This window comes from Phaseolus vulgaris, chromosome 8 (assembly GCF_000499845.2).
Source record: "Phaseolus vulgaris cultivar G19833 chromosome 8, P. vulgaris v2.0, whole genome shotgun sequence".
Taxonomy (NCBI): Eukaryota; Viridiplantae; Streptophyta; class Magnoliopsida; order Fabales; family Fabaceae; genus Phaseolus; species Phaseolus vulgaris.
The window spans coordinates 4,195,468-4,210,596 of record NC_023752.2 but is presented as its reverse complement, the minus strand read 5'-3'; the positions used below and the strand labels follow the sequence as shown (position 1 = coordinate 4,210,596).

The window sequence follows — 15,129 nt, the reverse complement described above, 5'->3', positions numbered from 1 at the left end:
GTGGCTACATCAGGTTTCATGAACTCCCCTGTTTCAGAATTTAAAAATAATGAAGGAAGAAACATTAACACAAATAAAATCATGAAGAATTAAATTATATTTCCTCCAAATTCGTGACAAGACAGGAAGAAAACATAAACATTAATGAAACTTTATTCATTTGTTTAAATCTGACAAAATAACTTTGCTGTATAGAAGAACATACACCATTCACAGTCTTAGGTTATTCGTTTGATTGAGTTTTTGCTATCAACAAAATTCTCAGTATAAGTAACGTGAAAATGCTAAATATTAATGCATTGCTATTTGGATTTCTAATGCGCGTTCAGTAAGTGGTAGAGACGTAATGAGAAAAAAAGGGAATAATACAAAAAAAATTTGGTGAATGTTTTTATAAATAAAATTTAAAAGGAGTTAAAAAATTTGGGAGTAACAATGACCTTTGCATCCAATGAAATATGATAATTAAATTATAGATGTTTAGTCACTAAAATAATATTATCATTAGTTTCGTCCTTTAATTGTATAGAATATTATTTCTTATATTTTTGTTATAAACTAATGAATTGAGGTGGTTTTAATACCCAAAACTTATATATAACAGTGTGTGCACTAAAACTTACATCAACCATATACTACACTGTTTATTTATAAGTAGATAATTTTTGTCTTAAAATATAAAATTCTTTAATATTCATAACAGTAAAAAAAAAATATCAACAAATACTAAATAAATAAGGAGGCAGTTCAAGAATATCTCATCCTAAAAGAACAGAAACATTAGAGAAGAACACACAATTTTTATATTTTTTATATTCTTACATAAGAAAAAACATTTTAAAAACAGTTGTGTTAAAAAAATCAGCAACCAAACACAATATCATCATTATACTCTAAATCATTATATCAGTCAAAATCATACACACATTTTAAATAAATAGAAATTCTTTTAGTTTTAATAATTTTTCACACAAATAATTAATATAGTATATATATATAGACATAATTTGAATTAATATGATTAAGAAGCTGAACACACACAAGTAGTTAATATACTAAATTCAATGTTAAACTATTCTCACACAAGATCCAAGTTCAAGTAACTATTTTAAGTTCTGTTGTTACATAATCTTGGAAGATCAACATTAAATAGGTACAAAATTAAGGCGGAATGGGAATTCGGTCCCTTTAAAAATTTTATGTTTTCAACTTGGTAACACAACCTTTTTCAGTTACATTATAGTATTGGAACTCTTAGATGTTAAAAATCACAAACCTAACACAATTATTTCTTATAGATATTAAGGCCAACATAACATCAAATTTAATTGAATTATATAACCCCAATTTTCTGACTAATTTTTTTGTGTGTCTAGGAAGATTTCGATTTATTTATCTTGTTAACATAATTTTTTTTTTAAAATGGATTTAAGTCTATAATTTTCACATATATGTTTTTAATTTTTGTTAATGTGTGATTTACGTGAAGGTTACAAAATTTATGTGTGAAACTATATAACATGTGAACTTTAACTCTAATTCAATTTTATAAAATCAGTTTATAAGGTGAAGTTTACGCACACTTTATATATTATGAATTTTTTTTTTATTTCTAATCGATATAAAATCTCCAACATTTACACTGAAATTTTTTTAAAAAATATTAAACATTTTAAAAATGAAACAAATGTAAAGATATCAAATTCTGTATCCACCTAATACAGTGAAAAATCATTGATGAAAATTTGAAATTTGCAGACAGCAAATTGAAAAGCTTAAAAGGTATAAAAGTTATAATATTACCCAGATTGAGTTTTTCGTTGAACGTGCTAAAACTTAGTGAGACCATTAGACAGCATCATGTGTGTGTAAGCTGGGGTCGACCACAATGCTCTCCAAGTTTTTGAAAACAGAAGTCACATTCACATGGGATGTTGCCAAACATGGCCCGGCCATGATGGAACCTCGTTTCAAAAACTCTGTCCAAAACTTTCACCTTATACTTCTATATATATTCACACTCATTTTTACCTTAAAAACTCTTTCAATTCATGCTAAACTCAAATAAAACCTAAATATAAGAATCAATGCACACGCCCTAAGGATTCTTCATTATCATTCAATATCAAAATCTCCTTTTATATATTAATTACACCCAAATGGTTGACTCAATTAGGTTCCATTTTTGAGATATATATATTGAACTTTAAGTACAAGGACTTCGAGAAATCATTGTCCGTTTCAATATAGGTTTCTCAGAACCCATGGATAGTTATTAGAAAAAGTAGATTTTATCAGAATTGTTTCCTTATTAGAAAGCTTCTTCTCTTCATAGATTCGGCAATAAAACTATTCCTGTTATTGTAAAGTTGCTCTTCTTTACGAGTGTTTTCCTTTGTTTAACAAATTTACGCCAAAAATTAGAAAAGAAAAAGTGTTTATTAAACAAAACGAAACAGTGTGCATGTTTGAAGAAGTTGGTCCACGCGCATGCATCTTCCAAGCCTCCAGAAAAAGGTGTAGCCACTTTACGTGTGGGTGAATTTAACACGCAAGTACTCACTTTTTTTAGGTGCTTCACTTTTCCAAGACTAACCAACATGCATGCTCTATCAATCTTTTCTGGTTTCTTTCATGTTATCATTTTCCTAAACAAAAACATTTAAGGTCGTAACCTTATCAGTTTACATTGACGTACGTAAAACTTTACGTTTAATTAATTCACGTAAGAAATTATTATGCATATGAAAATGTTGAAATAAGGATTATTATGGTCTAGATTTCTCAACCAAAAAATAAGAGAAGGTTTTTGGATGCTTGCATTGTAGTCTACGTGAACACATTTTTCTTGTTCCATACTCGTATGTCGTCTTGGTAAAGTATAATATAGGCCTGCAACACCAAATTTTAGAAATTTTGTTTTTCAAAGTATAGGAAAATTGGGATAATAAAAAAAATAAAAATAAAAGGTATTAACCTTTTTTAATGCTTGAAGTGTACGTGAGTGGTGAGCACATCGATCATTTTCTTGCATACTCCTATGTCTTCTTGCTTGTATGGCTTAAAGTATATAGGACGGCACCACTACATTTAAAAAATGATATATATATATATATATATATATAATAATAATATAAAACCCTACCCTTTTATCATTTAAACAAATGTTGAATCAAAGGTCATGGGACCATTACCATCTTCCAAAAGCTCACTTCTTATGATTATAACTCGATGCTTATTCTCATGATCCATGGAGTTTTCAAATGCTAATTTACTATTTATATATATATGATTAGCTTCTAATTAAGGCGTGGAGGTGTATATCAGATATTATCAATTGTTTTCTCTTGAGAGCTCATATATGTATATATCAAATAATTACAAAACCACGTCATATATTTGTTTGAGTTGTTATGATGATGTTATGCCCGGAGAAAAATTCTGATTACGATTTCATGATGTTTGTGATTTGCAATATGTTACTTTTTTATTTAGAATATTTATTATATCACGACAAAAAATAAATAAAATTAATAAAAACATTTAAAAAAATACTCTAACTTATTATTACAAAGTGGACTTTAAGCTTAACTCAACCCCATAAAATCAACTTATGGGGTGAGCTCGTGAACTTTAAACCTAACTCAACCCCATAAAATCGACTCACGATACTGAAGTTTGCACCCACTTATATACAATAAATTGTCCTCATCTCTAATCGATGTGAAATCTCCAACACTTATATAAAAATAAATATATATATATATATATATATATATATTTCAAACCACTAAAATCAGTTCTTACCGATAAATATTCTTTCTTCGTCCACCGTATAACTAAAAATTAAAAGTGCATGCATACAGAAACACTATCGTCACTAATATATACTATAAAAAAATTATTAAATAATAATTAAATTTAAAGATTAAAAATAATTAATTATTATATTAACGAAATTAGATGTTGGTAAAAGATGTATAATAACATGAAATTTAAAATAAAGTATTAAACAAATATACAATTGTTTTATTGAAAATAATGATAAACACGAGAGACGAAGATGTAAATTTATATTGTTATTATTTTTTTATCAGTAAAAAATAATAGAATAAAACGATACATTTTATAAGTGTCCTAATCTATATACAAAATATTTTTCTCCAGAAAAAAACATTCATATTTTATTGTATTCAATTTATAAAGTCGAGTATAACAATATTTATGTTCGATCAAGCAAATATTTTTATTAGTATTGAAACATGTTAAAAAATAATTGAGTATGAATTTTAATAAATTCAACACCTTTTTTATAAAGCGTTACTGTAGTAATCTCTCGTCATTTATTATAAAGAAAATGTTTACATATAAATGTTGAGAGTAACATAGTTACGAAATGTGTTCATGTCATGCTTAGGAATGGCAAAAATAAGTGGAAGTTTTACTACATCATATTTTTTTTTTTTGAAAGTAAGAATTTATATTAATCACTGTTCCTCATACTTCATAGGAATGAAATTTATATCTAGCCCCTTTTAGATAATGAATATACTCGTACATAACCATATTTTTATTAAATATTTTTTTATAAAATATCAAAATTATTATAAAAGAAACATGATATTAAATATAAAAAAATACACTATTTTTTCTCTTAAATATTAAATAACAAGAAATAAACTATAATTATATAAATTTAAAAATAAAGTATCCAAAAAATTAAAAGAGTTTTAATAACATAAATAAATATGTACAAATTCATTATTATTATTATTTATCTAATTTACAAAATTAAGTGTTATTTTCATATATATGTTTTTTTTTAATATTGGGACGAATCTAAATAATATCCACAAGTTCATGTTAATTTATCTTTTCTCATATTCAATAGGCTGCTGCTTGTATAGCCATTTTTCATTGTTAACACAACAAAATGTTTGTATTAAATAATGTTGACTGTAATAGGACTATGGAATTGAATCCGTTGACTGGGTTTGACCTACCAATGACCTAGACATGTATCTTAAGAATCCAAATCTTGATAGTTACAAATGTAAGGAAATTTTATACTTAGAGGGAAAATTTGTGTTGTACTTTAATTGCCTAGTTCTTATTATTTTAGAATTAAATGTTTTTTTTCTTGTATGATAATGTAAAATTGAATTTTCTTATAATCTAAATTTAGATTGTTTTTTTTATAGTTTATGTCACGTAAAAAAATTTGACAATAATTCATTCCAACACTACAAGACAATCATGAAATAGAAATCCATTTTTAGATATCAAAATAATTAGTTGCAATAGTAATTAAATTAGAGACCATTTTAGAAACTAAATAAAAAATTGGTTTCTAAATTAGTTTATATTATTGTTAGATAGTTTCTAAATTGGTATCTAGCAACCAATGTTTTAACTACCAATTATTTAGTTTCTACATTTGGTCTCTAAAACCTTTGGTTTCTAATTAGATACCAATTTAGAAATTATTTAACAATAATATAAACTAATTTAAAAATCAATTTTTTATTTAATTTTTAAAATGGTATCTAATTTAGTTACTATTGTAACTAATTATTTTGGTCTCTAAAATTATTTTTTATTTCATGATTTTCTTGTAGTACAATAATTTTTTTATTTATCTAAAATTTGAATTGAGAATGAAAATAATTTTGCTGGAAAGTATAAGAATCATATATATAATCCTTATTTAATGTTGCAAACTTTGGTTGTTTGATAATTTTTTCTTATCAATAATAAATAAATTAAATTATTTAAGGATGTTTCAATTGTAAAAAAAATTATCCTAAAACTAATGTTTCCAAATGGATAAAAATAACAAAAAGAAAATAGAAAAGATTCAGATAAGAACAATCATTACAACATACAACTTACATTAATAAAAAAATTGTACAACATAACTAAAAACCAATATAAAAACATAACTGAAGTCATAATTATAATCCTTATTGCAACCTAATGTTGTGGAGGAATCCAAGTCATAACTTTCATGCCCTTATGCTAATTCAATAACTAATCACTTCTAACTTATATTTAATCTCTAAATAACTTTTTGATTAGCAACTTTTTAGGTCATGGAAAAGATTAATTAATAATACATACGACGATGTCACACGCCACCAGTGCAGTGACCACAAGCTTTTATGAGTTGTCAAATATTAATAATTTTGAATATATAAATTAATAAGTTCCATTAAAACTTCTACACTTGGGTCGTTTTCAATATCTCCTGCTTCAAGTACAACACTATCCCAATAAAGTTCTATACTACACACGAGTCAATCCTACGTCATTATATATATATAAAATTTATTATTAATTTCTATTTTTTAGTAATATAAGACTATTCGATCTATCCAAACAAGTTTTTAATTGGAAATTAAGGAGAATGCAATGCAATGAAATAAAATATAATCATATAACTTGAATTGAATATTCATGTAGTAATAATTGGGTAAATGACTAATATTTAATAACTAATCGTAATTTTTATTATTTTAAATATTTCATCTTATAAATATAGATGAATTTCACATAAAATATATACTCAACTCTTTTATTTACATTTATATTTCTGCAACTGAATTTCTCATCAGACTTTATCAACAACTCAATAAACAATTATTTAAACTAAAAATATTACCTTTTTTTTTTTCATTTTGTGAGAGTAACACACATATATAATTGTTAAAAAATTTCATTGTTTATACAAAATGTATAGAAAACCATAATTTTCTTCATTTGTTCTGTTGTTTAGTAAATCACTTCAAAAATCTTTTGAAAAAATAGTTACAAACAATTTTTGTAAAATAAATTAATTCAAATACAAAAAATAATATGAAAGTAGTATATACTGTCATTTTCTAAACCGTCGCCATGTTTGTTTGAGTTAAAAGTGAAGGGAGGAGGAGAAATGGATGGAATATTCACTCTGGAACAGATGAAATGTGTGAAAAAGTTAAAAAATTATTAAAATATTTGTTATTTGTGTAAAAAAAAATGTCTTTGTGAAGTAACATAATTAAAATTTTATTAATATTTATATTATTTTTAAAGGTCATAATTGAGTATGACCATTATAATTGATATATAAATATTTTAGTTTTTTTATTATAATGATAGTGGGAGAAAAACTTTGATTGTTAATTAGACATCAATTTAAAAACTATTTAAGAATAATATCAATTAATTTAAAAATCAAAATTGTTTAATCCCTAAAATGGTATGTAATTTAATCACTTTAACAACTAATTATTTTTTGTCTTAAAAATTGATTTTAATTTAATGGTTAATGCTTTGTCTCGATTTAAAAAGAATTTTTCTAAAAAAAATAAAATAGGTATGTTCTTAAATTTATAATTCAGTAACATATATATTTTTTTAATTTAACTGAGATGTGAAGTTTATAATAATGTATAAAAAAATTTATATAAAAAATAATATAAAGCATGTTGGATTGAGAAAGAAGAGTCTTGGAAAAGAAAGAATATGTAGTCCTTATCCTATTTTGATCTGAAGGCGAAGTTACAGGAATTATATAGTTTAATAAAAAGTAAAAGGCATTTTGTTGTGATATATAAAATGTTAAACTTATGAAAAAGGTGAATTTATGCATGGGGACCATTGTTTTGGAAAACAATTCTTTAGATGTTTATTAATGAATAATGGTTCTTTATGGTGTTGCTCCATTGTAGCAGAGAGTGGGACACGTTAGAAGCCTCCTCCTTCATGGAATAACCTTTTACAATATAATTCAATAAGAATATTAGGTACAGAAAGTGATGTTTCACTCAAAAACACTTTATTTACTTTCACAATAATCCAATTCAGATATATATGCTCTCAGTTATCAACAACTTTTCTTTCTTTCTTCCTCTTGTTAGGTATACTGATGAAAGTGGGGTATGTGCTTTAAGAACAATTTACTCTTTTAAAAAGTTCTTTTTTTGCAAAACTATCAAATGATAATTTCAAATAAAAAAATAATAAATATAAGCTATTAATCGAAAGGAATTTACTAACTTTAAATACATCTTTTACTTTTTTTTTCTCGAAATATGTTGTAAAACTGTATATGAGATATAGTAAAAGATAAAAGATATTGTTTTTTTTTTCAGTAATTATATGGTTCTGTTTAATTGTTGTGTGTTTTTGGGCAATCTTCATGTAGCAGGTATGATTATTTTAGAGTTATTTTTGGATATGAGATCTTCTTCTACAATTCATGATATTTGTTAGGAGAGGTATTTCACGTGCAAGATGTTGAAGATCCCGACTAGAGATTAGAGTTTTTCATTGTATATAAGTGGGTGCAAAATTTCATTTGTTTTTCTTGTAATCTTCAATATTTTTCAAGAAGTTCCTATTATATTCTGGAAGACTTGTAGAATATATTGGAGATAAATTGTTAAAAGCAGTGATCACTTACACCTAAAAAAATTAACTTTGTTTATATTTTAAGGTTTTAATTACTACAAAATACACTAATTAGCATGATCTTTTTTGAAAGGCTTTAGTAATATGAATCAGAATTAATTAATTGTTACATGTTGGAGGTGCATGCACACCAAATAAGGTAGAAGGATGTGTGATCTAATCATGATCATCACATTTTATCCTTAAAATCAGATTGGTCTAAAATGAGATATTTATTTTTGTAATAAAATAAAAAATTGAAACCATTAATTAAAATTGTTGAATTTTAGTTAATTAAATGGTATGTCATACTGAACAACTTGTAGTTCTGAAGTCTTATTTCAAAGAGCAATATGCTTCATCCCTTTTTTTGTTCATTGTACTAAATTATTAAATCTTCATTCAAATTATAATCAAACCTTATTTCCTAAAATAAATATGATAAATTACACATATTTACGTCAATTTTTTTTTTCTGATGCACTATCATTTTGTTTTCTCATTAAGTAAAGTTTTAATTTTGGTAGTTTCTTCTTGCACCCTATGTTTTTCTTCTTGCACCCCCACAATATTTTTTTTTTATATCCTAAAATGCACATAAGACCCACCCCACTCTTTCTTCTTCCTTTGCCCACAAATTGCACATACGGATTCCATTTCTCTCTAAACAACGACGATGCTGCTCCATCTCTTAGCACAAGAAGGTGTTTCTTTTGGTGATGGTCGGTAGTGTCTCAGATTATCGTTTTTGCAATTTATATATAGTATTCCATACAATACATTTCGGTAATTTTAGAGAATCAGGAATCTGAATTGGTTTTTTCACATTCCAGATTTGGAAATCCATAAATCTTCCATATTGGAGAATCTGTAAATCTTTCAGATTGGGGAATCCCTAAATCTTCTGGAGTGGGGAATGCGTAAATCTTCCAGATCCATCAATCCCTAACAGAAATTAGGCTTCCAGATTCAACAATCCAGAAATCAACAATTTATTAACAATTTGCTTCCGGAACACCTCCTCATCCAGAAAACAACATGATTCAATTTTGGATTGATGAATGCGTAGCACACTCCACCACACAATGCCCAATTCCAAATAAAAGGTCAAGGTCAGTTTTGAGATTTTTAAAATTGTGGGGGTGCAGGAAGAAAAACATAGGGGTGTAAGAAGAAGAAGCCTTTAGCTTTTTGTTTGTTTTGATCTCAAACCATGTTGAAACCCAGATATTGGGTGTTCTAAAGTGGGCTTACTTCAATGCAAAAATATACTCACTGCTTGTCCGTGCGGGGGATTTCTTTTTATACCCTCATATTGCACTTCCATGGGGGGTGTAAGAAATAAAAACATCCTTAATATACACTTATCCATTCGTTGTTGTGTTTTGAATTGTTTGATTCGGAAATTTTCTACATTATATAATTTCGAAGTTTTTTTTTTAAGAAACATAGTTTTAGTTTAATACTAGCGGAAACATATGGGTTGACCTTTTAGTTGGAATCACTTTTGGTTTTATTCTCTTTTAATTTGAGAAAGCTTTTATTCTTATATGTGGTGTCTTTTATTAGTAACTAGAATAAATGTTATATACTTTGTTTGAACATATAAAATGTCATGTACTATCTTAAAAAAAAATGAGGAAAATGTATTTTGTTTCATCTACTAGTAATAATAATTTTATATACTTTTAATTATTAAGAAATAGGTTTTTTGTTATAAGTAAGAAATAACTCTGAATACAGAATATAGATTATATTAAACAAACATGATATATATTTGGTAAAAGGAGTACCAACCCGTATACATGAGTATATATATGTGGAACCTATTAGGATCTAGATTTAAGTTATTTTTTTACATCTAGGAAAATAAGCTTTAAGGATCATGTTCCCCACAAAAACACATCATCCACCACAACATTGAATTCATATGTATTTAAAATCAAATTACTATTACTATATAATAATCAAACAGATGAAATAAGAAAGGGCCCTTCACGGCCATGGAATCCCCAACAGTGAAACATCATGCATCTGCTTTAAAGTTTTTCATTTGCGCCGAACTGTTATTGGACTTCTAACGGTGTGTTTTCCATTTGTCCAAAGCAATTCCCCAAAATTATAATTTCCCCTCTTAGTTACACTTGTAGCCTGTACAATAACCCTGAATCTCTTCTTTTCACCAATTTTCCTGAAACTCAAGGAATTGGGTACAACAACTATGCTATATCCAGCTAATTCGGCTTTTGCAAAATACGTGCTTGGTGGCCCAACATTGGTCACGGTGCGAGTAACAGTGATTGCATTTAAGCCTAGATTTGGCAATGTGATTGAAGGGTAGTTGAAGTCTGTCATGCTGTGAGATCCTGAACAAGTGAATGTTTTGTTGAAATTGAGTGCCGAAATGAGTTGTTGGTCGTATCCGGAAGCACATAGCAAGTTCAAGTAATCGTCAAGGCTTAGATCATAAACAAGTCCAGGATCTATTGCAGAGTTTGGTTGCACATGTCCCGAACCATAAGCAAAAGGGTTTGCCAATTTTTTGTCAAACGCATCCCTTATTGTTCTGTTGGTGTTATCTCTTGTGTTTGCTGCAAGAACATATTTTTGGTAAGTTAGAAATTTCCAAAAAATGGCTAACACCTGTTGAGAAAGAGAATACCTGTTGTCATAATTGCTGATTTAATAGCAGCTGGACTCCAATCAGGATGAAGTGTTTTGATGAGTCCAGCAATGCCAGCAACATGAGGGCAAGACATAGAAGTTCCTTGCATTACATTGAATGGAAACCCTCTGCGTGTGTCTGAAGGCAAGTTAGAAGCACTTGCAAACAGCGAATAGGAAGCAAGTATGTTCACACCAGGCGCAGTTACATCGGGCTAAAACAACATTATTAAACAAAAACATGTCTTATCAAACAGCCAAGACAATATTATAAGAACTGTACAATATACATAGTTGATTCCAAATATTTCAATACTATATAGTGTGCACCTTGAGTATTGATGGCTGAATCTTATTGGGTCCCCTTGATGAGAATGAAGCCATAACTGGAGCTGGCTTTCTTCCTAGCAATGTTCTTGCTGAAGACATCCTTACTGTCGTATTCGAGTTTATTGTGTCGTCCCTTAAATATAAACATATATGATTAACATCAGTATAAATGAAGCACTGCCATTAGTGGTCACAATGAGGGTTTGATATCATGTAATGAATTGTGAAAGGATATATCATTACGTGGCAGTTATGTGAAAACCAGGTGTTGTCTTTTTATGGCGTGGAGGATAGTTGATAGTGGACAAAACATGAGGCTCGGCAAGAAGTGTGTTCCCATTTTGCTTTTGATTGCCCAAAATCATTCCCTTGGCTCCTGCAGACAGAGCTTCATTACCTTCAGCAACTGATTTTATTTTTCCAGCTCGAATGCATGACACTATTTTGCCGTTTACTTTTCTAGGATCAAGTGTCCCAGCTTTACAAAGTTGACTGCAAGAAAATACACATGAAAGTGAATTTATAGCCATTCAATAAACAAGGTTTGAAATATGCATGCTTTTGAGATGAATTGTACTCACGCGTCTCGATTTGTCGCATTGGCAAATTTAGCATCAGTAGCAAGGATCAGAGAAAAGGACTGGTTTGGTGGTATGTTTACGAAAAGACTGGCTCCCTGGTAGTATGATAAAGTTAATTATGCTCAGCAATATAATAACATTAGCCCTGTCATTAAAACCATAGATTAAGAATAATAATGATGCATTGATGATACCGTAATTTGCTGATTGTTTCCAAAAGTTATGGTACTGCTGAAGTCCCTATCTAGCGTGCTAGCTGCAACTGTGAATAGCCATGGAGCCACATTGATAACAGTTCCAGGTGTTGGTCCATCGTTCCCTGCAGACGCAACCACAAGAATATTTTTCCCAAGTGCATGGAATGCCCCAATGGAAACCTCATCTGTGAATATTTCTTCAGCACTGAGACTTGGTCGGCCTCCAACAGAGACAGAGATAACATCAACACCATCACTTATGGCTTGGTCAATAGCAGCTAACACATCCGCACCAAAACAACTAGCTGCATCAGTGAGAGACCAACACGCTTTGTAGGCTGCAACTCGAGCTCTTGGGGATCCACCTTTTGCAGTGCCATTGCCATTGCCAAATACACTCGCACCTGGGACAAAATTGCCTCCTGCTGTTGATAGAGTATGCGTGCCATGCCCCACAAAGTCACGTGCTGTTTGTTGTGATCGGGGAAGTTGACCGTTGAATGCTTCATAAGCTTTGTTGAAGAACCTTGCTCCTATTAGTTTCCTGAATTGTATAACATGTAAATACATTGGCCAAGTTTTATTTTGGATAAATCAAATGTATTGAATATGAACTACAAGGGTTATTCCTACCCAAATAAATAAAAAACATATGAAACAGTAACTTACTGTGAAATCTTAAATTATTGAAGAGGAAAGATTAAAAGAAAGGAAGATGACCTGTTACATGGAACTTTGTTTGAACCCCGGATTTGACAGACATTGCCACCACGCCATTTTGCAGGAACAGGACCGAATCCAGTGTCAGTAAAACTCTTGGACTCAGGCCAGACACCTATGCAAGGGGTGAAGTTTTTGAAGATCATAGACTTCTCATTCTAGATGTATATAGCAGATATAAAATGAGAAACTCATCTTTGGTTTTAGATATGTTAACATATAACTGACACTGATTTCATCAAATATATATGTATATATTATGAGTTTTGATAGTCTAACTATTATATTATAACTATATATAACCTAAATAATTTAAGTCAAATTTGTTGTATGATTGGAAATAATAGTATATAATCAAAATGTTTTTGTTTTATATACTTTTGATTATATATTATGTCAATTTAAGGTAGACAAATTCATGGAAATTCTCCTTGCGATTTAGAAATGTGGAACACAGCATGTGTGCGAGCTGTTGGAAAAATAAAATATAATGCTTTGACGAATAAATGGTCCCAGCTTTCTTGTTTGGATTTTTTGGACCCCAAAAAGCATCTTGCCAACTCAAGAATCCGTAGTTGTCGGTGAGAAGGTGAACTAAATAACTTGAAAACTGGAAAGTCCTTAATGCTCTATATAATTAACATGCCATTACAACATTAACCTTATTAATTATATAGCAAACAGTAGGATAAATTGATATCTCTGGTTATGATCATAAATATTCATGCTGCTTCAAATATTTTGAACATAACCATTTGATTGTAATTATTGAGTAGTACCATTCTAGAGCATTAAATGAGTTTTAAGGTAACTAAAAGAAATCCTTTCATCACTTTTTTATTCATTAAAATTTATTGAAAAAATCGTGAATGAGAAAATAAAGTAGTAAGAAAATGAAGCATGCACAATAGATTATGGCAAAGAGATGAAGTTTTTACCTGTTTCGATTTTTTATTTTTTTATTGGTAAAGAATTAAATTAATGAAGAAAAACATTTTAGAATCCTTATACAAAATGGTACAACATCCAGGTAGAACTCCCTGCTATTTTTAAGCTATTTTAGTTTGGAGCCCTTCTACACCACCCTTAAACCAACATAGATAAAGCTGAAAACCAGAAACAGAAAACCCAGCAGAAGAGCAGAAGAAAATTCCGACAAAAATTTACCTGTGTCGATGTTACCGATGATTGTATTCTCACCAAATCTGCCCCTTTGCCATGCTGAGTTGATACCATTTCTTTGCAGTCCAAGAAACTCCCATGAACGGGTTGTGTGCAGTTTATGCTCTTTGCTCAAAAACACAGACACTACGCTTGGATTTTCTACATCAGTGGAAACATTGTGTGTCAACTAATCTGAAAATAAATTTTAGAAATACCGAACAATCAGTTGAACAGACTACTGAATTTCTCACTTGCAATATCTGCTGCTTCTTCCTCTTCAAGTGAAGCTGCAAAGCCATTGATGTGTTTGTTATATGAATAAATAATTGCTTCTTTGGCCTTTTCATGGCTGTGAATGATTCACATACACAACACAGTTAATATACAAATCAGTTTCTTCAAAACCAGAGCTTAGGCTGAATTCAATGTACCTTCTCAAGACCGAACCCAGTAAATCATAATGAGAATGTGTGGCTGTTTCAAGGTCAACAGATGAAGGGTTTGGACCATGAGAATGTGCTCCCAAGTACACAATGTAGCACTACAAACAGCAGATAAAAAACTAGCAATTGGTGTAGTGCCACAAAATTAAATTATATCATCCAAATTCCATTATTACAACCTATATATAAAAATCATCACCTTATATACTTTCAAAGCAGAAAAACTGATAAAAAAAAACTCAAACCGAGTAAGAAATTTATAATTAACTGGCCTAGGCCTACCTTTTTACTGGCATGAACAGCATTCAGCAACAAAGTGAAAAGAAGAAAAGATGAAAGAAGAGGATGAAGCTGAAAAATGGAGCGACTCATTCTTTCTCAGTGTCTTTGGAAAGAGCAAGAAAGTGCTTAGCATAGCACATGGCTTTCTTGCTCTTTCCTCTCCTTATATAATGACAGACATCAGCAAAGGCATATTTTATATTATTTGGTTAAAGACTTACAATAGATTCTCTGCAAAAATAATTTTTTTTATTTACAGACTTTTGCTTTTAATCATTAATCTAAATTTTAGACTATTTATTATGCAGCAAAACT

At 29.1% G+C, this 15,129-nt stretch overlaps 1 protein-coding gene across 1 annotated transcript; it reads right to left on the bottom strand.

Annotated features, from left to right (window-relative positions):
* Positions 1 to 10,341: 10,341 nt before the first annotated feature.
* On the bottom strand, positions 10,342 to 14,986 carry LOC137825925 (subtilisin-like protease Glyma18g48580). The gene is made up of 11 exons (XM_068631737.1): positions 14,815 to 14,986; positions 14,521 to 14,630; positions 14,341 to 14,438; positions 14,093 to 14,248; positions 12,926 to 13,040; positions 12,203 to 12,749; positions 12,009 to 12,103; positions 11,671 to 11,919; positions 11,428 to 11,560; positions 11,096 to 11,312; positions 10,342 to 11,024 (listed from the first exon to the last, which is right to left on the bottom strand). The coding sequence occupies exons 1-11, from the start codon at positions 14,902 to 14,904 to the stop codon at positions 10,483 to 10,485; spliced, it is 2,352 nt and encodes a 783-aa protein (XP_068487838.1). The 5' UTR covers positions 14,905 to 14,986; the 3' UTR covers positions 10,342 to 10,482.
* Between the last annotated feature and the right edge of the window lie 143 nt (positions 14,987 to 15,129).